Source organism: Notolepis coatsorum, assembly GCF_963971535.1.
Source record: "Notolepis coatsorum genome assembly, chromosome: 5".
Lineage (NCBI taxonomy): Eukaryota > Metazoa > Chordata > Actinopteri > Aulopiformes > Paralepididae > Notolepis > Notolepis coatsorum.
The window spans coordinates 136,597,938-136,623,014 of NC_140169.1; the positions used below are offsets into that span (position 1 = coordinate 136,597,938).

At 43.4% G+C, this 25,077-nt stretch overlaps 2 protein-coding genes across 2 annotated transcripts; one reads left to right on the top strand and one right to left on the bottom strand.

Moving 5' to 3' along the window:
- Positions 1 to 9: 9 nt before the first annotated feature.
- acat2 (acetyl-CoA acetyltransferase 2) lies at positions 10 to 8,405 on the top strand. The gene is made up of 9 exons (XM_084315395.1): positions 10 to 150; positions 899 to 1,033; positions 1,512 to 1,693; positions 2,860 to 2,977; positions 5,005 to 5,148; positions 5,658 to 5,780; positions 6,430 to 6,584; positions 6,723 to 6,833; positions 7,446 to 8,405. Exons 1-9 carry the CDS (start codon positions 102 to 104, stop codon positions 7,614 to 7,616), a joined length of 1,188 nt encoding a protein of 395 aa, XP_084171521.1. The 5' UTR covers positions 10 to 101; the 3' UTR covers positions 7,617 to 8,405.
- Positions 8,406 to 8,469: 64 nt separating this feature from the next.
- Positions 8,470 to 24,165, bottom strand: tcp1 (t-complex 1). The gene is made up of 12 exons (XM_084315394.1): positions 24,028 to 24,165; positions 23,426 to 23,511; positions 23,155 to 23,283; positions 22,513 to 22,610; positions 21,683 to 21,793; positions 20,564 to 20,745; positions 18,384 to 18,510; positions 16,411 to 16,586; positions 16,019 to 16,142; positions 12,202 to 12,394; positions 11,521 to 11,684; positions 8,470 to 8,898 (listed from the first exon to the last, which is right to left on the bottom strand). The coding sequence occupies exons 1-12, from the start codon at positions 24,098 to 24,100 to the stop codon at positions 8,685 to 8,687; spliced, it is 1,677 nt and encodes a 558-aa protein (XP_084171520.1). The 5' UTR covers positions 24,101 to 24,165; the 3' UTR covers positions 8,470 to 8,684.
- Positions 24,166 to 25,077: the final 912 nt, after the last annotated feature.

Sequence of the window (25,077 nt, forward strand, 5' to 3'; positions counted from 1 at the left end):
GCAAGGAGCTGGGTTGAACTGTCCTGTCTGTAGCAGAACAGTAGCGTCCCGTCCAACAACAGGCACGACAACTGTACAGCCGTTTCCAGCGAGTTGCCAAGATGAACACGGAACATGTTGTCATTGTATCTGCAGCAAGGACCCCGATCGGTACAGTATGCGCTGTTTGCTAGCTTGTACATCGATTTAAACGTCCAACATAGTTGAATTCCTGTGTGGTGTGACTCCTCTTCCTTGTATTCTAATTACCTGTCTTTGCTGGTAATGTCAATATGAAAGTGACGAATATTGTATTGTTTACAACGTGCACATTATGTACTGTTTTGTCAAATCGTATGAGAAATTCGTTTTCTCACGAGTCACGTACCATCGGCACATTCTCGTTTAATTAAATAAAGTGGACACTCATTCATACATTGTTAAACGGGGGCGTGATCCAGTGTTAAGCGGGGCGTGATTGGCTGCCTTACCTTCTGCCCAGTTTGCGAGGCAGCGATTGGCCTACTTGTCATAGTGCCACGGCCAGGACCTCCTTGCGATTGGCTGTTGAATAAAGCTCGAGGGGAGGGTGTGCTGGTACCATACCACCTTTTGATATGATTTATGGATAATTTGACTGGACTACACACTGCATCTTGTTTTCTGTGTGAAGTAACACAATGATAACTGGCCAACAGAATGTTCATGAACTGATTAAGACATGCATGCCTTTCCCCCCACAATCAATTTGATCAATCAATCATTGCCAGTATAATGACAAGCAGTGCATTCCATCATCAATACTTGGATCAGCCGTTTCAACAAGGAGACATTGATTGAGGCAAATGCTATCGAATGATGATTTAAGAATACGAGACTGTCTGATCATTGTTAATAGTTATTACTGATTTATACACAGGGGCTTTTAATGGCACGTTGTCCACGGTGCCGGTCAGTGACCTGGGTTCAGTGGTGATCAAGGACGTCCTGAAGCGGGCTGGGGTGAAGCCAGACGAGGTGTCTGAGGTTATCATGGGTCATGTTCTAACAGCAGGTAACGCTTAGCAAATAATCTAACGTTAGATACAATTGTGCAATTTGGTCTGGTGACTGTCTGTCTGTCTGTCGTATGCTAATCTAGTCACTATCGCACTCAACCACATAGGAACTAGAAAATACTGACTCACTCACTTTCTCAAATCTCCACTCTCAGGGCCACTCTTTGTTACTGTGGCTCTATGTTCCCGTGTATTCATATTGTTCCCAGTCTTTCCCTGTGGTTCTATGTTTCTTTGTTTTTTCTTTTCTGCCTACTGTCAGCGACTTCAGGTTATATATTTTATACCCAGTTTTAATCACATGTACATTGTATATTACTATCGCACTTTACTGTACATTTGCATTCTGGTTGGATGCCAAACTTGTTTTCGTTGTACTGTACTGTATAATGACAATAGATTCTAATCTAATCTATAATGACCCAGAACTACCCCTCATCGCCCTTTTCTTCTCTATCCCCTCCCGTGCCCCAGGACACGGGCAGAACCCGGCCCGTCAGGCCAGTGTCGGGGCGGGTATCCCCTACCCGGTCCCCGCCTGGAGCTGTCAGATGGTGTGTGGCTCTGGGCTGAAGGCCGTGTGTCTGGGAGCTCAGTCCATCCAGACCGGGGAGTCCGCTGTGGTGGTGGCAGGGGGGATGGAGAGCATGAGCAGGGTGAGTACCGAGAGACGGATGGGGGTGGTGTGGTGGTGCTGGGTGACATGAGCAAAATATCACATCACAAAATATATATAAGGGCTTGAACGGCCCTTCTAAGGTTCTCTCCTCCACATTGCCTGTGGTGCTTTTTTCCTATTGCTAGGTTTTTAGTGAGTTTTTCCTTACCTTCGCTGGGGCATGTCTGGGAGTGTTGCATTTATTTATTTTACATTTATTTTGGATTTCATGGTGGGTTTTTTGTTCTTGATTTATTGTGATGTTTCTCCTTGACTTGTTTAAAGAAGACTTGTCCGGCCCATGGGGACATTAACTTGTGATTTCGGGCTTTACAAATACATTTGATTTGATTTGGGGTGGTGAAGGGGGGGTGGGGTTGAAGGTTAGACAGGTTTAGACAGAACTTGGATATTGGGGGACAATAGGCTGTCTGTCAGGGAGGGGGTAATTACAATTTGGGGTGGCGGGGGAAATCCAGTTATACCACAGTAGTTTCATAGTATTGTATTTATAGGCATGTTAGACTTTCTTTTGGCAATGGGAGTGGGTTTCTTTATTCAGCACTTATCCTTATCATTAGGGCACAAGTATCTTGTTTTATTCTAAATATATATATATATATATTTGTTATATCAAACAGTGAAAGACACCATCGAATATAATTGTATTGTGTGAAAAACAATATATATATATATAATTATATTCGGTGGTGTCTTTCACTGTTGGAGGATCAGTTGGAGGTTGAGTGCCTTGCTCAAGAGGCACCTCATTGTTTTTTTCTTTTTTTGCAGTCTGGGGACCAAACCTTAGGCCACTGTTGAAACGTCCCAACAAAATCCTCTAAACCAAACTTTTTTATACCACAACGCCATTTTATTTAGGACTTTTTTTGGCGACCCCACACTTAATGTATCACGTAATTTTAATGTGGAATTAAGGAATATCAAAATAAAAGCACACGTTGAACTTGATCATGTATATTTATTAGAACATTTAATTACATTTAATGTTATCAATACACATTTATAAAACAAGGCATATTTAGCCAAAATGTTGCCAGATCATTAAAAATAAATATATATATATATATATTTTGTACATGCCAATGTCGCGACCCGTAGTTTGAGAACCGCTGCTCTAAACTGCTGCCCCCCCCCCCCCAGGCTCCCCACACAGTGCAGATGAGGCCTGGGGTGAAGATGGGAGACGCCACCCTGCAGGACTCCATTGTGGCCGACGGCCTGACGGACGCGTTCCACGGCTACCACATGGGCATCACAGGTCAGGACCACTCTATTGGCTCATCCATCTCAAACCCGCCCCCTTACCTCCATCTTCCAATCAATCACACAACCGCTGCTTTTGTTTGTCCGAAGGAAGCAACGGTTGTGTGATTGAACGGTTGGAGGATCAAGAAAGGAGGGTGGGGTTTGAGATCAATTAAGGCATTTTTATTTTGAAGATGGACTAACTTAAAGGACAACTCCAACATTTTGGGAAATTAGCTTATTTAACATCTTCCCTGGAGTTAGACAAGAAGATGCATACCTTTTTTGTCTCTGTGCGTGCATTTAGCTTTGGGAACAGTCGCTCCGTTAGCGTAGCTTAGCTTCATCACTGGAAGTGGGGGAGATCCGGAGCTTCATCACTGGAAGTGGGGGAGATCCGGAGCCTGACGTTCCCTTACACTGTATACAGTCACGAAATACACTCCAAATACAACTCAAAAACGTTCATGTAAACATGTTGTGACCTGTGTATTCACCACGTGGAGAAATAAAAAATAATTGAATTAGACAATTACGTTTTATAAGCAAATATACTTGGAACTATTTTTTGCCTAACCACTCCTCTCTGAGCGCAGTCAGTGATTTCAACGTGTCGTCGTGATTGTTGACATTGTCATTCATTCAAAGGATCCGAACCGATTGAAGTTTATGGATACCATGACTTAAAATCCTCTTACCTTGACGATTAAAAGCCTCCCCAATTTAGAAAACAGTAATCCAATGGCTGGTATTGATAATATACTACTAACTACTGGACGCTCTGAGCTAACCAGAGCTAATACAGAACAGGATGGTAAAGCATATATAATGACTTCCTTTCTGGGGTTTTCAAAATAAAAGTGCGACGTTTGTAGCAGCGGAAAACATTTATTTTGTACATTATCGAACGTTAACACGAACCTAAACTAATGTTACAACTAACCTAAAGTTAGTTTAGGTTCGTGTTAAACGTTCGATAATGTACAAAATAAACGTTTTCCGCTGCTATAAACGTCGCTTTTATTTTGAAAACCCCAGAAAGGAAGTCATTATATATGCTTTACCATCCTGTTCTGTGTTAGCTCCGGTTAGCTCAGAGCGTCCAGTAGTTAGTAGCATATTATCAATACCAGCCATTGGATTAGTTTTCTAAATTGGGGAGGCTTTTAATCGTCAAGGTAAGAGGATTTTAAGCCATAAACTTCAATCGGTTCGGATCCTTTGAATGAATGAGAATGTCAACAATCACGACGACACGTTGAAATCACTGACTGCGCTCAGAGAGGAGTGGTTAGGCAAAAAATAGTTCAGAGTATATTTGCTTATAAAACGTAATTGTCTAATTCAATTATTTTTTATTTCTCCACGTGGTGAATACACAGGTCACAACATGTTTACATGAACGTTTGAGTTGTATTTGGAGTGTATTTCATGACTGTATACAGTGTAAGGGAACGTCAGGCTTCGGATCTCCCCCACTTCCAGTGATGAAGCTCCGGATCTCCCCCACTTCCAGTGATGAAGCTAAGCTACGCTAACGGAGCGACTGTTCCCAAAGCTAAATGCACGCACAGAGACAAAAAAGGTATGTATCTTCTTGTCTAACTCCAGGGAAGATGTTAAATAAGCTAATTTCCCAAAATGTTGGAGTTTTCCTTTAAGGTTTAAACATTTTTTAAGACTGTATAAACTCAACCATGTAGAATTACATGAAATAAACTATTGGTTGCATCTACGTTCCATTGGGCCGTAAATGAGGACCATGTAGACCTTAACCACAAAATTCTGTGCTTATTGCATGTAAGTATGAGTGATTGAGTCTACAATCCTCAATCCGAATTTAATTCATCCTTATTGACATAACTCAATACACAAGCAAGACACCGATTGTCTGAATATGTATTCGATATCTCTAGTATATCAGCATAGCCACCAAGGCTTTTTGATAGTGTTCATTACATTTAAGTTTATTTTTATCGTTTATTTAATAAACATTTAAGTTTATTATATTCATAGAGTTTGATTATCATCTCACGACAGCGGAGAACGTGGCCAAGCAGTGGGGCGTGAGTCGAGAGGCACAGGACCAGTTTGCCGTCCGGTCCCAGAACAGGACGGAAGCAGCCCAGAAAGCGGGACATTTCGACCAGGAGATCGTACCGGTCTCCGTGCCGTCCAGAAAAGGCAAGCGGTTCTTACTCCCTTCAGTGCAGGTCGTTGCAAAGACACAACGTAGCAGTCGACCCTGCCACTCGCCAGGGCTCTCCGACACAGGCAGGAATGATGTAAAATACCTTTAGGCATTGTCCAACTAACACCTCTCCCGAAGGCTAATCGGCCATGTCCGCTTCCATTCATTGTGCTAAGCTAGGCTAACATGCAGCCAGATTCTTTCTACTGAACACACAGAGAGGAAACTGGTATCCATCTTTTTGCCTCTCTCTGGAGAAGACTGTAAGCTAATTTCCCAAAATGTTGGCGTGTGCCTTTTAAACTTGGAACAGACTAACTGTATCCTGCCACAAGATTCAGGAGGCAAATGCAGGCATGTCCTCTGCTGGCTAATCCCCAGTCTTAAAGGAACATGCACCCCCCCAAACGAACTGTCCTACTATACAACAGTAACACGTCACACATCTTTGTTCGCTATGAATAGTTGCAAACCGCTTACGTTCTCTCTCTCTCCTCCCCAGGTCCAGTGGAGGTGAAGATGGACGAGTTTCCTCGCCATGGCAGCAACGCAGACACCATGTCAAAACTCAGACCCTGCTTCGTCAAGGACGCCAGCGGCACGGTCACCGCCGGCAACGCCTCAGGTATGGGAGCCACCGCCGCTTGTCATCATCCATGACGCAGGTCTCCTTCATCAAATTCACTCATCTAATGGCTGCTTGCCAACGGACCACTCTGCTCTGTCTTTTATATAGCTAGTGTCAGTCTGGTATCCTGCAACATGTAATGTTATTAAAAGGTCCTTTTCGGGCGGCCAGGTAGCGCAGCGGACTAAGCGTCTGTCTACCACCACAGACAGTGGGATAGAATCCAGCTGTGGTGCCTCCGGCTTGGTCGACCATCCATACTGACACAATTGGCAGTGTCAGCGGGTGGGAAAGCCGGCGAGGGTGGGTCCTGGTCGTTGTAAAACAGCGACTCCTACAGATCGGTCGGGGCGCCTGCACAGCGAGGTCGGGTCCTGGGAGAGGTAGTGTGCTCCTTCCACACGTTACACAGAGTCCGCGCTGCCAGGTGAAAAGAAGTGTGGATTGGCTACACGTGTCGGAGGAAGCATGTGATAGTCTCCGCCCTCCCAGACCGACGGTAGGGGGCAGAGCACACAACAACCAGGTAGGGGATTGGGAATTGGCATAACGACTGGGGGATTGGGGAAAGATGGAAAAAGAAAGTGGGGAAAAGAGAAAGTAAATTTTTTTTTTTTTTTAATGTCCTTTTATCCTATTACCTTAGGTATAAATGATGGTGCAGCAGCAACTGTCCTGATGAGCCAATCAGAAGCTCAGAGGCGGGGCCTGAAGCCCATGGCCAGGATCACCTCCTGGGCTCAAGCTGGCCTTGACCCGTCAGTCATGGGGACTGGACCTATACCGGCCATCAGGAAGGCGGTGAGGAACCAATAAGAAATGGCTAAATGTTTTAGAACAGTGAAGGCTACTGGGGTCTTCACTACTCTTTTCATGTTTAATTATCTTGCCCCACCAGTTTGAAAAGAAGCTGGTATCGTTCTCATCTTGTTGTACCAGGTTGAGAAAGCTGGTTGGCAGCTGGAGCAGGTCGACCTGTTTGAGATCAATGAAGCTTTCGCTGCCCAATCCATTGCCGTGGTCAACGAGCTTGGTCTAAACCCAGATAAGGTACGTCCCCCCACAATAAGAAACTCTAGGCGTACCTTTACAATTAAACCAAGATCCCCACCATGAGAACCACACAGACCATCCCTACTCTACTGACCCAAGATCAGATCCCAACTGAACACCCCCCCCCCCCTCTCATCTCCCTCCAAACTCAGCCCTCCCGTCTCAAACACTGATCTAGGTTATATTAGTCAATCGAGTACCTCAGACAAAGAACCATATAACTTGCTTTTTAAGGGGAACAATGTTTTTGTTTTATCAAACTTCAAAGACGGCAATTAAGTGTGTTCATTCATAAGACAGAGGTGGAGTACTTTCTTGTGATAATAGGCTATATCACATTCACACTCCCATGGGGTTTGGATTGACTTTACAACTGCAAATGCATGGGCTTTCCCCAAAAGAAACTCAACTTTATAGTTGTATGGTTCAATTGACCAATCTCAAGCTCTGCTCTATTTTCCTGATCCTCCAATCACAACTGTTCTTTCCTCTGACAGTTTGTGGAAAGCAACAGTTGTGATTGGATGATCAATAAAGGAGGGCAGGGTTTGAGATAGGTTGTACAGTAACCCCACCACCTTCTTCTGACCCCCCTCCCCCTCTCCCCAGGTGAATGTGAGTGGAGGAGCCATCTCTCTGGGCCATCCCATAGGCATGTCTGGCTGCAGAATACTGGTGACCTTGTTGCACGCGCTCCAGAGGACAGGAGGCCACAAGGGAGTGGCTTCCCTCTGCATCGGAGGGGGGATGGGCATCGCCATGTGTGTGGAGAGGGTGTGAGGCGACGCTGTACGCACTGCAGTAAAGATCACAGCGTCGAGTAATAATTTGTAACAGAAGGGATACTGGATTTTTATCGTTTACAGAAGTGAGGGACATTGCATGAAATGCTTTTAACGGTTGACCGTGACTCTCTCCCGGTAATTTTACTTGAAGCTAATTGAGTGTACGATGTTGTGATTACTGGGTTTTATCTGGGTTTACCGATGTTTCTCCTGTCGAACCTGCATTTATGCACCGGTGTGAAGCCAACATAAATGACACCTTCCAATCACAGCTCCTTGCTGCATAGAATAGTCGTCATGGAGTATGAATGAGTTTAGCCCTCTGGTCATGTAGCCGGTATGACCGGTATGAAGTTAGCCGGTTATGATGGTACCATGTCGTGGAGGGAAACCAGCCTTTACGGACCGCCCTGCTGCTCTTCAATGCCACGCCAAGGAAAGCTACATGCAGCTTAATAAAAAAAACTCAAACCAGCCGGGGACCAATAATGTCTGACAAATGGTGCCAAATATATGTTGCTGCCGCCGATTGAATCTTGATGACTAATCCTGCAACACTCTTGCCATTAAGCAACGCTACCCATGGAGCTTCCTACTCGCAGAATTGATTGAGATACATGAGGCTAAGTAAGCTAGCCCACTGTGTGTACCAGTGCTTCTTGTAGATAGTCATAGGTATAAGTGTTGGTGGCTACCTGTCCTCTCGCGCTGAAGGGAAAAACATGTTTACTGATATCTAGTAACAACTTGTCAATAAAGAATTTTAAGTGAATATACAGTGTCACACTTTCTTGAAACTTGGATTAACGGAAACTTGAGTTTAAATAATTAACGAGACACCAGGTCAGTTGAATTAAACAAATCAATGGCCATCTACAACCATTGGGGGTTTATTGGCGAGAAAACAAAAATATCAGTTACAGTAACGGGCTGTCGCGTGGGTGGGTTGGGGTGGAGTAAAAACAAAACGGGTAAGTGCACTGATCAAACTAACAGCCAGGAACAGCTCTTCCTGTATAAATACACAGAAATGAAGCATAGCCACAGGACCACAGCGAGGACTTTAACCGTCCAGGGATCCTGAGTTCATGGCGTCCTGGTACGAGGGACCGCCGTCCTTCTGGTCCGGGAACAGCTTGATGAGGTCATCGATACGGAGGATGGTGATGGCCGCCTCGGTGGCAAACTTGAGGCTCTTGGTCTTCACCATGGTGGGCTCGTAGACGCCGGCCTGGCGGTTGTCTCTGGGCTTCCCGTTCACCAGATCCAAACCAATCCTGCAGAACAAGAGGGAGAGAGAGTAGCTCAGAACTCGCGTGTAGCGGGGCTGGCACACTGGACGTAGAGCGCTGCGAGTGGCAGCTCATTTACTTTTGGCGCCTTTGTTAACAGATTACTGTTCACACCAGCCTTGGTAACAGATTACTGTTCACACCAGCCTTGGTAACCGATTACTGTTCACACCAGCCTTGGTAACCGATTACTGTTTACACCAGCCTTGGTAACAGATTACTGTTTACACCAGCCTTGGATTGGATAGTCTTTATTATCGCCAAGGGGCAATTTGGTTTGCAACAGTAATAGTACACAGCACAACCAGTACACATGGCACATATACATTAAAACACAATAGATCTGAGGTGTAAAATAAGAACACAGAGTACATATTCGATAGTGTCTACAGTAGCAGCTAAGCCTAAATCTTATTCAAAAATCCAACAGCTGACTGAACAAATTATCTCATATCTATTTGATTTGGTCCTCCTATGGGAAGTATACCTCCGTCCTGAAGGCAAGATTAGGAACTCTACATAGAGAGGGTGCTGAGGGCCTCTGCCTTCCGAGTGGCTCCCACTTGATAAACATGACTAAGATCATTCAAGTTAATGCTGATGGGTCTTCTGGCACACTAACGATACTTCCCAGCCTGTTTTTATTAGCCACGCTGAGGTTGCCAAACCAAGAAATCATTGCAAAAGTTAAAATAGACTCAATAAAAGAAGAGTAGAACCTTTTCATCAGTGACCTATCAACATGGAAGCCCGTCAACTTTCTTAGAAAAAAACATCCGTTTTGCCTTTTTACAGGCCAAATCAGTGTCGGCATCAAAAGTCATTTTGTCATCTAATGGTGCCCAGCTCACAGGTGCGACTCTAAATTCAGCCAGTTCATCACTAAAATCATGGGAATCAAATCACAAATAAAACTTGTTTAACTCTTCTGCTAGGACAGTCAGACTTGTGAGGGTTAGACAGACGTTTTATTCTTAATTCCCACCATAGATTTTATTCCTGTCCAAGCGGAACGAGAATTGCCATTCTTAAGTTCCTCCTCTACCTTATCTTTATACTGTATTTTGACCCGTTTTATTTTCTTCTTTACCAGCTTTTGAGCATCTTTGTTGATGAATATCACCCTGGTAGAAAGCTAGCTTTTTCTGGTTTAAAGTATTTTTAAGAGAATTACTAACCCAGGGCTTGTTTGGATATAATGTGATTATCTTCCTACTGGGATAACCATCTGCTCACAGAAGGTAATGTAACTTGACACAGTGTCACTCAGTTCATTTAAATCCTTACTGTCAAAAAAGCCATTGAGTTCACGCATAACGGCCTCTGTCCATACAGCAACCTCCTTGCACTCAACTTTCCCCCTCAAGGGGTGGTTTATACACTGGGGCCAGGAAGATGCAGCTGTGATCAGACATGCCTAGTGGTGCCATTGCATATGATTTATAGGCACCCTTTATGGTGCCATAGCACAAGTCCAGTACTTTACCATGCCTCGTTGGACAGTTTACATACTGATAAGTGACCAAAAGGCTTCTCAAGACTACACGTGTTAAAATCACCAAGTATAAAACGTGGAGCATCTGGGGAAATACCTTGCAACCGATACACAAGTTTTACAATAGTAAATGTTGCCTCACTTTAAACAGAGTGAAAAAAAACTTGCGTTTAGTTGAACAACTTCATAGTTTACCAGGGAATTCTTGTTTTTTTTCAGCATGGAATGTTCTATTTAGGCGTTTCAAACCTCAATGTGAAATTTGGTGCAAATACACACTTTCCTCATTTTCCACAGCCATTTATTTGGATATTGTTCTGGGTGTTTTTTTTAGCAGACCATGTGAAAATATACATTTTGGTGTTGCCTTCATATTTGGACCAATATCTCCCTGCAATTTACCTCCACCCACCCACACAATCATATAGCTCTACTTTTCTGTTGTGCCTCTGCATCTTGTCCAAATAGCTACATACATGAATCATCAACAGGTGATTTGCATGCAAGATGCACAATAAATTATATAATTGGCAGACCACTTCAAACCATAGCTTTAAACTAATAAAATTCACTATGATTGTCATCATCACTGTTCCGAGCATTCTGGCTCAGAGTCCTTTTAATTTATATTATCTAGATCACCCTCAAGTTCTAATGCTTAGTTTATACCTCTCGTCTTTTCCCCATTTTATTATAAAACCAGGCAGCTCCCCTCACTCTCTTTGACATGAATTAGGCTAACAATCCCGATTTAACCCATTTTATTCAAAAGGAATATATTGATTTACAGTGTTGAGTGGAGAGATTACTATACATTAGCTATAGTATATAGCTCAGCAGCTGTAACAGAATACATGTATTATTTACGCTTTAACAGTGGCAAATATTGTAATTAAATTATTTTTATAAAGAAGTTTCCATGTTCTGTCATCTAATAATATATTACATTACTTTTCCTGATATTTTAGGTTTTTGCCGTGGTATCGTTTTAAAATCGGTATCAAAGTCAACATTTTGGTATCATGACAACACTACTAACAACCACTGGAAATTACTACAGATCCCTGAGGCCAATACAACATCATGAGGACTAAGTGTAATACGGGGCTCACCATTTCAGGTGCTTCCTCTCTGGGTTGACCTGGGCCTCGTTGTGGAAGGCGCGGAGCTTGGCCACCAGGTCAGTGGAGTCCTGGGCAGCGTTCACAGCCAGGGTCTTAGGGATGACCAGCAGGGAGCGCGCAAACTCAGCGATGGCCAGCTGCTCCCTGGAACCCTAGATACACAACAATGGACTATTTAAACACACCATGGTGTGAAAAAGTACCTCATGTGCCTGGATGGAAAGCCATGTACCAATAATATGCCAGATTTACCAAAACTGCATTTCCATTTGTTTTTATATCTATATAAAAGTAATTAACATTTTCTCAAATGGTTCGAATTTTTGGTTGGATTAAATCTCCATCCAATAAAATATGAGTCAATTTCAAAATAATCTCCGCCCACCCCCCCCTACAACCATGAGACTCTTCATTCACTAAGAATTAGTTCCTCAGTGGACGAACCTTCTTTTTATGTTTTCAAAAGGAACAATGTTATCTAACTTTATTATCTAAAGATGGCAAGTTAGGGTGTTGTGTTCATTCCTATTTAAAGACAGTAGAGGTCGAGTACTTTCTTGTGGTGCATTCACATTCATACTCAAAGTGATTGGATCGACTTTACAACTGCAAATACATGGGCAGTCCAGACATGGTTCCTCAGTGACAACAGGGTTCCCTCAGCCTCACCATGCTTGTGGCGTAGTTCTCCAGGTAGATGGACAGAGCCGCCTCCACAGCGCCCCCTCCTGGCACCACAGACTTGGACTCCAGGACCCTCTTCACTACACAGAGGGCGTCGTGCATGGAACGCTCCATTTCGTCACACATGAAGTCATTGGCCCCGCGCAGGATGATGGAGGCTGATGTCCGTGCTTTGGTGCTGAGGGAGAAAACAGAACAATGTTCAGCAATGTGCTAAAAAAACAGTCTGACAAAAAGGCAACTATAGATTAAAGGAACACGCCAACATTTTGGGAAATTAGCTTACAGTCTTCTCCAGAGACAAGAAGATGGATACCAGTTTCCTCTCTGTGCGTTCAGTAGAAAGCTATCTGGCTGCACGTTAGCCTAGCTTAGCACAATGAATGGAAGCGGACATGGCGGTTAGCCTTCGGGAGAGGTGTTAAGTTGGACAATGGCTAACTGGCCATGTTCGCTTCCATTCATTGTGCTAAGCTAGGCTAACATGCAGCCAGATATCTTCTCGTCCCTCTGGAGAAGACAAGCTAATTTCCCAAAATGTTGGCGTGTTCCTATAAGTCTGACGTGACGTATATTCAAGTCCGGGGCCAAATGCTCCGCTTCAGACAGCGGGAGATACTAGGAGCACATACCCCAAACAGTTTCTTTATGACTCGGGTCTATTAACACTTTGAGTGCCAGCGACGAGATTTCTCGTTAGTTCATGCCGACTGTTGAGTGCCAGCAACGAGATATCTCGCTTTTTTTAAATTGGCGATTTGAATTCATATTTCATCAATCTAGTCTCACATTAGTGCTGCAAACTCACTGAGCTCCATTGGGAAAATACCGCCCCCTATCGTCTCTCCCTGTGGTACTGCACCCCTTTGGAATGGATTGAAGGAAACACATGGGGGGGGGGGATCCTGCTTCTCATTTTACTTCTCGGGCAAGCCACCCGAGAGGATCGGATTCATTGCCGAGCCCCAGAACAGCGTGGAATACATATTTCCAGTACCCAGCGTTGGATCAATAAACGCGATCAATATTTGGAATGGCGATCAGGAATTGGAATAATCTTTTTGGAGAACATCTGATCTGAGGTAAGGAATCTATTTTACCAGTCTTAGGATAATCAGAGCTTTTTTCACAGATATCAATGTGTGCCCTATGTGTGTGTGTGTGTGTGCGTGTGCTGATCAGGAAATGAGAAAATCGATTTTTCAGCTCGCTTCTATAGCGTGCATAAGTACACATATACTATCGATAATCTAGTGTTTATTTGAAAACGATTCATAAATAGGCCGAAAAATGACAACATTTGTGTATTCGAGAATATTCCAGTAAAGGGCGATCACAGAATCTTTATATTTTCCTGAAACTGAAAAAAACGAGCGTTTTTCAAAATGGTATCAAACGGAAATGAACAGATTAAAAAAACAATCAGTTTCGACAATGTTGACTACAAACAAGTCATTGATAAGCGACGGCCAGATTAGACACAGCCATAATTTAAGATGTAGTTTATGCGATCACAAATATGAGAGCGCTATCATTGAAGTGGGTGGTGGCAGTCAAGGGGGTAAATAGGAAAACACGGCTGGCATTCAACCTGTTAAAACAACAAGGGACAACAGCACTGAGGCATGTTGAAAAGACCAGAGCCTCAGCCAACACAGGAAGGTTGGCCCCGGAAACAATTTAATCAAAAGGTTCATCCGTCATGACTTAACCCCATAGGTGGGTTTCTGGTACCCTTCAGACTCCCATGTGCACGTGCATCAAGGAGGCAAAAAGGAACGTAAACCTGTCAGAACAACGGGGCAGACTAAGGTATATTTACATTTGCCATGACAGTGATCTAAACAATTAATCCATGTCAAAGATAGATATGTAAAAAGGTGAAAGACTCACTCACAGCAATACTGATTTGGCAAAATTACATCCAGCTGTTTTCGTTTGAAACAACCTTTAGTCAGGAGAGTCCCATGAGTTCTACATAGAGCCCTGTTGTACTTTTTTAGCACAGCAGATCACAGCCAGGGGGCAACCAAGTCACATGATTCAGCGGGTAGTGCCGATTGGCTCAAACACGAAATGTGTCCATCCCTCTTTCCTGACAAATTGATTCTACCCGTCTGCAATATAAGTGTCCAGAAATAGCTTTACCGTTTGCATTCCCACCTTCAGAATGTTGGAAATGATTAAGGCTGAGACGATATGCCATTAGGAAGAATCAAGTTTCAAGTTTCTTTAATAGTTGTCATACAGAAGTACAGAATACTTTTATACAAAATGCTTCTTACTGTTACGCTCCAGAGACTGTGCAAGACAAGATAAGTATGAAATAAAATAACATAGTATAGCATGTAAATTAGAAGTAAAAAAAAATGAGGTCAGTGTTCAGTATAGACATAAATTATGTACTATGTTCGATGCAGAATAGACGTAACTGAGTTACCATATAATATACAATACTGTGCAGTGTACTAATATACAATACTATATAGTGCAAGGCAGAAATGGGATGAGGTGCAATTTAGGTACAATTTACAGTAGGTGTACGAGTTGTAGTGCAAATCCTTTATCAATAAATATAAAGTGTGTTTGTGTGATCTAAAGTGTGGAGAGTGGGTGCTGCAGTGTGTTGTTTGTTTAAGTGAGTGTGTGCGTGTGGGTGTGTGTGCATTTGATGGTTGTTGCATAGTGTTTATTGTTCGTTTAGCAGCCTGATGGCCTGGGGATAGAAGCTTCTTCTGAGTCTTTCTGTGCTCGCCTTAAGACTCCGGTATCGCTTGCCTGACCGCAGCAGTTCAAAGAGGCAGTTGTTCGGGTGGCTCGAGTCCTTAATAATTCTCTTAGCCTTCCCCTTGCACCGCTTGTTGTAAATGTTCTGGAGGGTGGGAAGCCCCCCTCCAATTGTGCGTTCGGCTGAACGTGTCACTCTTTGTAGTCTGCTACGGTCTTGTGCAGTGCTATTCCCAAACCAGGAGGTGATGTTGCCAGTCAGGATGCTCTCTATTGTACATCGATAAATCGGAACAAAATTATGGATAAATATCGATTTTATTTTATTATTTATTTATTTTAAAATACCCTTTTCTTGTAGGCGGTCAGGTGGCGTAGCGGAGATTGCGTTCGTCACCAACCCCGGAGATGCTGGATTCGCCTGTTCGAATCCAGCTCACAGCTCCGGGGTTGTCACCAGCTTGGCTGGCCGTTCACACTAATACAATTGGCAGTATTAGAGGGTGGGAGAAGCTGGCGGGGTGGGTCCAGGTCGTTGTAAACAGCGACTCCTACAGTTCGGTCGGGGCGCCTTATAAGCGCGGATAGGATCTAAGTGGGATAGTGTGATCCTTCCACACACTACGCCCTCTCAGTGAGAGTCCGCGCTGCCAGGTGAAAAGAAGCGGTTGATTGGCTAGACGTGTCGGAGGAAGCACATGATAGCCTCCACTCTCCCAGACCGACTGTGGGGGGTAAGTGCGCAGTGACCAGGAAGGGGATTGGGAATTGGCATAACGACTAACATTGGGATGGGAGAAAATCGGAGGAAAAAGGAGGGAAAAAAAAAGTCTTAAAAAATATATATATATATTATTTAACGTTAGTTCGTGTGTGTGCACAGAGTTTTTGCAATGCTGTAGTTGGCCCACGACACACACAAACTAACGTTAAATGTTTTTTTCTTTTATTTGTTTTAAACACATGCAAAAAAATCGATAAGTGACGCCACTTATCGATTTCACGCAGTTATCGATAAGTGGTCTCAGCCGTAGAAATAACTGCACAGTGTTGGCTTTCATAGTTCAGTTCTTACTTCTTGATCATGATGAGCTCATCGTCACAGATGCGGTCCTGCACCACCTCCTCCGCCTGCCCCAGCATGGTCACCTCGAAGGTCTCCTCTCCCTCCAGGTTGGTCAGAGAAGGACACATGGTGGCTGAGTGAGGACAGACAAATACAACCAAGTTATTGAATATGCGGACACAAAACACATCTCCAAGTAGGGAACTGTTAAAAATGTAGACTAATAGAACGCACTCCGAATGGAGGCACAGACTATTGGGAATAACAAATTGGGAATGATAAAAAAAAATAAAAAGCCCCAGTCAGTCCTCTCCACTTGCTAGTAACAAGTATTAAAACGCACCACGCCATCAAGATGGAAGCCGATTAAGATTAACAGAAAAACTAAGATTGTGTCGTACCTCCTGTTGCCTTGGCGATGCGTTTGAGGTCCCTCTTGTGAACCCTCCTGACGGCCATGGCTCCCACATCCACAAAGTACTTGAGACACATGTCATCGATGCCACCGGTGGTGAAGATCACGTTGGCTCCTGCCGCCAGGATCTTCTGGATCCTCTCCTTGGTGATGTCACACTCCCTGGAAAATGCAAAAACCAAGACAGTTGGTTTAGCAGGTGGACAAGACCGATGCAGGCGAGGCTAGGTTCCCTAGATGAAACATTTCCCTTCTCAACCAACCCATTGATAACAACCCATATAATAGCCATGTTTATGTATTTTTTTGGCTCGTGTTCTTGTATATAGTGTAATAGTTAGTTAGTTTGTTACGTTCGTTAGTTTAGTTCGTTCGTACGTTAGCTAACGTTAGCTAAGTTAAAGTTAGCTAAGTTAGCAGCAGGGATGGACGCCGTTGTGCAAATGCAGCTACAGGCAATCGATGAGCTGCCGATTTGAAATCGGCAGGAGAGAGCTCGTCAAAGCCGTATATAATATAATATCCCTGTTTTCAAGAAACTAAACATTCTGACTGTGTCTGAGGTTAATTCTTTACAGATATGTATATTTGTGTACAAATGCATTCATGATCACAATCTACCAAATGGTTTTAATAGTTTTTTTTTCTTTTAATTCAGATGTTCATTATGTTACACGTCAGTCCAGGGACCTGCATTATACCTTATTGTGGTACTTCACTTAGGCAGTTCTCAGTGAGGTATAGAGGGTCCAATCTTTGGAATGCAGCTGATCCTATGCTGAGGAAATCTCCATCTCTGCTTATTTTTAAAGCAAACTACAAAAAAACTCATATCCAAAAGTAGTATAGATAAATAGGTCATACATGTAGGTATGCATTTGGTTATGTGGGTGGGTATGTTTGTAGGCAGGTGGGTGGGTTGTTATATATTATTATGTACGCAGTATATGCATGTATGTACTGTGTGTATGTATGTTTGTATTAACACAGATCTTTTGAATGTATTCTGGTATTTTATAATATGCATATTTTTGTATGTTTGATTTTATAAAACAGGGGAAGTTCTTGATAAGCCTCTAGGCTTCTAACTTCTCCTTCACAATCGTTATAACATATTATGTATTGTTTTTTTTACTTCTGTTTAACTGTGTTAATAAAACAAACAAAGCTATTTAGTTAGCTTGCTAGCTATCGTTGGTAATCAAAAGTTGTCTGTATTTAACGTTACCTCAGGATACCACTGCCATTGAATAGCTAATGTTGATAGCATTGAATAGCATCAACGCTAGCTGGCTGGCTACAAAGAATTATCACAAGCTGGCATCGTAAAATCTCAACACCAGCCATGGGAATACTGTTTACTAAATTATGGAGGCTTTTTAATCGTCAAGGTAAGAGAGGATTTGTCATGATCAACTGAAGGCGTATGCTATGAAACAGTATGTGCTTGGCTGCTTAGCTAACGTTAGCTAGTTAGGTTTTCAGAAAAAGGCCTGCTATGTGACGCTAATCTCTAGCTAGTATCGTGTATTTCATCACAGTAGCCTCCCGGTGTTTAATAAACACTTCTAGCGAGGACAGCATGATGTAGAAGGTCGGCTTCCCATTGCAGCTCCACTTTTCTTGTTAAATTAAATGTGCTTGGCAGATAGATTTCCCCCCATCTACCCAGAGTCAAAAAGTTAATTTCGGGGCCTGATTACATATATATTGTTGGTGCTCCCAGCTTTTTGAAGTCGGGAGCACCAGTGCTACCAAGTAAAAAAGTTTATTTCGAGCCCCAATTATGCAGTATGTAAACAAACGGTCGGGTCATATAGGCGACTGTGCTGAAAAGAATGATACCAAACATACCATGGTATAAAAAAAAGTTGCTGAACTTGTCTACACTCATCTTACACGAGATGGTGAAAGGGTAGGTGTGAGAGTGAGCGAGCAAGCGAGAGAGAGAGTACACACCTCTGTCTGATCTGGTCAAGCTTTTCTGGGTCGTTGATGAGGACTTGGACTCCCATCTTCATCTTGGTCTTCTGCAGGCTGAAGTCCAGGCAGGCTATCTTAGCATTGAGCACACGCTTCACCATGCCTAGTCATCCAACATAGACGTGGGAGAGTTCAAACAAGTGACAACACACAACATACACCCATCACATGTGGAACATCAACGTTAACAACATGCTTTTATTCCAGGAGGACGATATGCCACCGTTTATAGTAGAAACACACGACTGTTAATAATAATATTTATTTTATATAGCGCCTTACCTTACATAAAGTATCTCAAAGCGCTTTACATACATTACATTATGGTATATGGACAAACAGTACATGGACTTTCACAATGACACCATGGTGGGGATACTAGAGAAAGGGAGACCGCTTAACACTTCATTGCCAGCCATGCGGTGCGCCTTACCCCCCTTGAATGCCACCACCCACTTCAATGATAGAGCTCTCATATTTGCAAACGCATAAACTATGTCTTAAATTATGGCTATGCGTCTAATCTGGCAATCGCTTATCAATGACTTGTTTTGCAGTCAACATTGTCGAAACGGATTTTTTTTTTTTTTTTTTTAATAATCTGTTCATTTCCGTTTTATACCATTTTGAAAAACGCTATTTTTTTAAGTTTCAGGAAAATATAAAGATTCTGTAATAATCTCCCTTTACTGGAATACACAAAAAGCGTAATTTCTCTGCCTATTTATGAATAGTTTTCAAATAAACGCTAGATTATCGATAGTATATGTGTACGTATGCACGCTATAGAAGCGAGCTGAAAAATCGATTCTCTCATTTCCTGATAAGCACACACACAGGGCACACGTTGATATCTGTGAAAAAAGGTCTGATTATCCTAAGACTGGTAAAATAGATTCCTTACCTCAGATCAGATGTTCTCCAAAAAGATTATTCCAATTCCTGATCACCATTCCAAATATCGATCGCGTTTATTGATCCAACGCTGGGTACTGGAAATATGTATTCCACGCTGTTCTGATGGTCCACAATGAATCCGATCCCCTCAGGTGACTTGCCCGAAAAGTAAAATGAGGAAGCAGGATTTTTTTTTTACCATGCGTTTCATTCAATCCATTCCAAAGGGGTGCAGTACCACAGGGAGAGACGATAGGGGGCGGTATTTTCCCAATGGAGCTAAGAGAGTTTGCAGCACTAACGTGAGTGAGACTAGATTGATGAAATATGAATTCAAATCGCTAATAAAAAAAAACGAGCTCTCTCGTCGTTGGCATTGAAAGTGTTAAGAGACAAAACCGACAGTTTATTAAATAAATAATAATACTAAAATATAGGTGTGTACAGAAGTGAAAATGTAAGTGATGCAGGGGTTGGAGGGTCAGGAGTGAGGGTATGCAAGGTTGAACAGGTGGGTTTTGAGGTGGGACAGGGACTTAAATGTTTCTACGGATGGGGCTTCTTTGATGTGTGATGGGAGTTGATTCCAGAGTCGGGGAGCAGAGGAGGAGAATGATTTGTTTTCTGTGGACTTAAGGCGGTAGTGTGGTGTGCTCAGAAGGGCTCAGTTGGATGACCGGAGTGATCGGGAGAGTGTAGTGTTGAAGGAGGTTGTGTGCTAGGGAGTGGAGGGCTTTGTAAGTGAGGAGACGGATCTTAAAGTCAATCCTATAGTTAACAGGGAGCCAGGGAGGTAAGGAGAGGACAGGTGTGATGTGGGAGAATTTGGGGCAGCGGGTGATGATGCGGGCTGAGGTGTTCTGGACTAGTTGAAGTTTATGGAGGGATTTAGATGTTGAGCCAATGAGTAATGCATTACAGTAGTCTAGACGGGAGAAGATGAGGGCATGGACCAGCTTTTCAGTGTCGGAGGGGGACAGTAGTGGTCTAATGCGGGTCAGTTTACCGTCAGGTCAGTTACCATCTGCCATGCGTATCACTGCACACTCTCATCAGAATAGACATGGCAGCAAATGTAAAATCTCCCACCCAAGTTTATTCATGCATCGATTCCCACTGCACGTGACATTTTGAGCCTAAGGGTCAAGAGCAGGTCTGCTCTCAAATGGCATACACGTTATCAATCAATAAATAATACATTGGGAGAATAATGTGTAGCATGCAGACCTCACTTCCTATGTGTTCCATAACAAACATACCTTGTGAACCGACCGTGCAGTTGATTGCGTAGCCGTTGACCAGGAAGCTCTCCTTCTGGCTGCGGCCGTGGGCCTTGAGGATGTTGACGGCGTTGATGGGGTATCTCGCGACGCCCCTGGGATCCACAAATTTGACGGCCAACGTGGCATCCACCGCCATGTTGGCAAAGAACTCTGAATCACTGAGGGCTCAGCGGTTAAGGTATGTACGTCTCCTGTGTGGTGCAACCGATCATAAAAAGGGATTGTTGCGATTGTAGAGTCCTTCCTCAGCTCAATCCATGCCGTTCCTCATACTAGCTTGGGATGGTTAGCCATAATGCAAAGTCAATGGGGTCAAACTCCTGTCTGCACAAGCTGACTGAGGCTCATTGAAATTGACTCCAGAGCACACGAGGTAGATTCCAGTGAGCCTCAGTCAGCTTGTACAGGCAGGAGCGTGACCTCATTGACTTTGTATTGTTTGCGGCCAACTAATCTGGAGATAGTACGAGGAGGAACAGCATGGATTGTGCCGAGAAGGGACTCTACCGATCAACATCATTGTCAAGTAAGAAAATCCCAAAAGGTAAGGCTAAACAGAACTGACGCAAATCATCAAATGTTCATGATTTTCTAGACAATAGTTCAATTGTGCCATCATTCCATATAGAAGTGGCGGGAATAGTGCCGCTCAACCCCTTCAGATGATGGACAGTCTTTCTATCCCGTTAGCATAGCCACTCATCCGTAGTGAAGGCAGATGAGTGGTACTAAAAACAGGAAATCAAATCACACCGAACAAAACACAGCCACAGAAGCTACCAAATGTATAATGTCTGCGGAGACGTGACATGTACAATTGATACCCCCCCCACCCTCAGGTTTAAATGGTAAATTGTTTATATAGCGCTTTATCCAAAGCGCTTTACAATTTGTTCCATTCACTCACATTCACACACCGACGGCGGAGGCAACCATGCAAGGTGCCAACCTGCTAATTGGGAGCAATTAGGGGTTTAAGTGTCTTGCTCAAGGACACATCAAACCGGGAACCTCCGGATTGTCAGACGACTGCTCTACCTCCTGAGCCACTGTCGCCCCCCACCACCACCAAGTCATCATGAGCAGGAAGGATACACTCCAATGATTTTAGAAGACATGGAGGTCTTGGCTGCGTTGATCAGACACTCCCTGCCCAGGTCATCGGTCGGGATGGTGAGGTTCTCATTAATATAGCGCACTGCCTCCCTGGAAGAAGATTAAGTTTCACAATCTCAGTAAAAAACAAAACATGCATGTTGTCTCTAGTAGTGTAAACCAGGGATGGGCAAAACTCACTAAATTACTATTTGATAACTAATCAGAAATCAACCTCCCACCACCATGTTAACATATGATTTTGTTTTTTACTTAATAGCGAACATGAGATAATCAATCAAGCAAGCTGGCTGCTGCCGTCATTGCTAACAGCTAATGCTAGCGGACGAGGTGAGCACTTTTTCCTGGAACAAAAGCATTAATTACGAAAGCTTACATCACAGATGCTTGAAATGTGTGAACTCAGTGAAACAAAATGGCAAACATACAAAACGTTGCTACAATGTAACATATCTCTTTCTTTTCTGTTCTCCCAGCTGTTAACAGACCGTTATGCTACCTGGCTAGCTACCTTTACCCAGCATGCCGTTCAGCTGTGATGGCTAATAGGGTCCCCTCTCAATACACTACAGTACTACACAGTGTAGGTGCCAGTAAAAACGAGAATGATTTTTCTTTTTACAAAATGATATTCGCATAAACTATTTGAGTTGATTTTTTATAATTTACAGAATATTCTAAAATCAATGCCCATCCCTAGTGTAAACACACAACACAACGCTTTGAGATGAATACATGACCAGAGTACGGAGGGTTGAAGCTGGAGAGAAGGAAGGAACAAGATGTTCTACTGAAGGTATACTTCTTACTTGCAGGCCAGACGGTATCCAGCAATGACTGATGTGGGGTGAATTCTCTGCTTCACCAGTTCATCTGCACTCTTCAGCAACTCTGCTGCAATGATCACCTAAAACATGGCAAGAGGTTTTATATATAAAAAAAAATACAAATAATAAAAGGCCAAACAGAACTGATGCAAAACATCAAATGTTCATGATTTTCTAGACAATACAGTTAAATTGTGCCATCATTCCATATAGAAGTGGCGGGAATAGTGCCGCTCAACCCCTTCAGACGATGGACAGTCTTTCTATCCCGTTAGCATAGCCACTCATCCGTAGTGAAGGCAGATGAGTGGTACTAAAAACAGGAAATCAAATCACCCAAACATAGCCTTATTTTCTTTTACAATTATTGTCCGGCTGCAACAGACTATTATTTTCATTATCAATGAATCTGTTGTTTTTTTCTCTCGATTGATAGATCGATTAGTTGTTTGGTCCTCCATGTCAGAAAATGTTGATAAATGTTTCCCAAAGCCCAAGATGATGTTCTCAAATGTCTTGTTTTGTCCACAACCCAAAGATATTCAGCCACTGGGAACGGTCTGCATGCAACGGTCCTATGTTTGGGGTTGACCCTGGCAGCTGCCTGCCGTCACTACTACTCACCACTGAGGTGGTCCCATCTCCAACCTCCTTGTCCTGCAGCTCGGCCAGTTCACACAGCACCTTGGCTGCTGGGTGCTCCACCTCCAGCAGCTTCAGGATGGTGGCCCCATCGTTGGTGATAGTCACATCCTGCAAATACAAGCATACGACATTGATTTTTTTTTAGTAACTTAATATGACCAACAGGCAGTTCATCCGCCAAGTCAAGCAAATGAGGGATTATGATTATAGGCAAGTTTATAACGTATTAAAAACAAAAAGTGACACTCACCCCAATGTCGTCCACCAACATCTTGTCAAGACCGACGGGCCCCAGGGAGCTCTTGACAATGTTGGCGATGGCTGATGCGGCCATGACTGCAAACACAAAAAGCAAGAACAAAGCCAACGAAGCGAGTTTCCAGTTAAGAGACAAAAATGCTCGAGGAGGAACAAACACTCGAGCCAAATATTACATCTTCAGACATGTAGATCATAATATGACGCCGTGGTGGTTATGTCCAGTCGGTCCCGTTATAAGTGGCCCACAACAAGGCAGCCACACCTTCGGGACCATGACAGCGTTCTTTCTATCCCGTTAGCATAGCCGTTCACCCGGGGTGGTGGGGGGTGTACGGTACTATAACAGGAACAACAGCGGGTATGCATCATTGCATTAGACTGCAAACCTGGAGAGACGAGGCTAATCCAGGCTCTCGGCAGATTCCTCTTCTACAGGAGGAGGCGGAAGCCTAGCATAATGCGCCACACGTGCTAGCTAAAAGTTAGCTTAGCTCCCGGTTTACCGAATGTCTGTCTGTCAACAGAGACTCGCTCGGATATAAACTCGACTGCGAATGAAACGCCGAGTTAAAACACCACACAACTACTCACCATTTTGAGTACGAACGGATTCGCCCGTTGTTCTCTGACCGAGCACGTTCAGGGGCCCTTCTAACATAGACATTTTGTTTGGACCGGCGACACAACCACACAGCCTAGAAGAGAGAACACGGCGAGATGCGCTCTGGGTAAAATCAGCGGGTTTTGTCTTCGGCGCATGCGCAGAGACTTCTGGGAACGGGCGCCCAGCGCGAGCCAGAATGTTCGAGAAAGAAAATATAAATATATTATCTGCAGTTTCAAAACGACACGGGGTAGTTTCAACCCTACAAAAATGCACTTTTTTAATACACGTTTTTTTTTACGTTTAGCTTATGTGTGCTTTTCAATCAGCTGGCGTGTCTAACGTAGCTAAAAATCTATATTATTTAAGAAGTTATTATTTATTAAACTACATTTCCCAGCAGGTAACATTCCCAGGAAGAGTTCCTTCTTCTTTGGCGCTAGTTCTCCCTTGTGCGAAGGACGCCCCCTGCTGTCTGGTTTTGGAAAGATCATAGTTGCAACCTACAGTATCATGCGATCTGAAACTCAAAACTGGTCATTGTGATGTCAGCTGACTTCAAATTGGTGGAGACTAGGCTTTACAGAAGAGGACGACAACTGATATGTCAGTAGCATGATATGGGAATACCAGGAGCCTGCTCTTTGTTAAAGTTACTGTCTATATATGTTTGTTACATGCACTCAGTCTCACGTAACTCAGTAGCCATTTATACACTTGATGATTATAATAGTTGTGTGTGTATATATTTCTGTAGATACTACTGTAGCCTATGTCCCACAGCTGTAAAAGAATGTGAATCACTAGCCACTTTCAAAACCACTCTCAAAGAGCACCTACGGGAGACTGTAATTCGAAACTGGCCCCTGTAAATGTCCTAACCCAACCCCCTCCAATGTACAGTAAATGTCCTAACCCAGTAATACACGAGACCCTCTTCTTGGGACCAAGTAATATATAAGGTTTCGTCGATAATTCAATATACAGTTACCCACCCACTCTTTTTTAGACTCTTTTTGTATCACAAACAGTACTGT

Excerpts from the sequence above, each read along its gene's own strand:
- acat2 (XM_084315395.1), top strand. The coding sequence starts at position 102 with ATGAACACGGAACATGTTGTCATTGTATCTGCAGCAAGGACCCCGATC. Across the intron at positions 1,694-2,859 it reads GGATGGAGAGCATGAGCAGG|GCTCCCCACACAGTGCAGAT; the intron begins GTGAGTACCGAG and ends CCCCCCCCCCAG. Across the intron at positions 2,978-5,004 it reads CTACCACATGGGCATCACAG|CGGAGAACGTGGCCAAGCAG; the intron begins GTCAGGACCACT and ends ATCTCACGACAG.
- tcp1 (XM_084315394.1), bottom strand. The coding sequence starts at position 24,100 with ATGTCTATGTTAGAAGGGCCCCTGAACGTGCTCGGTCAGAGAACAACG. Across the intron at positions 16,143-16,410 it reads CATCGCCAAGGCAACAGGAG|CCACCATGTGTCCTTCTCTG; the intron begins GTACGACACAAT and ends GTCCTCACTCAG. Across the intron at positions 11,685-12,201 it reads AGAACTACGCCACAAGCATG|GGTTCCAGGGAGCAGCTGGC; the intron begins GTGAGGCTGAGG and ends TTGTGTATCTAG.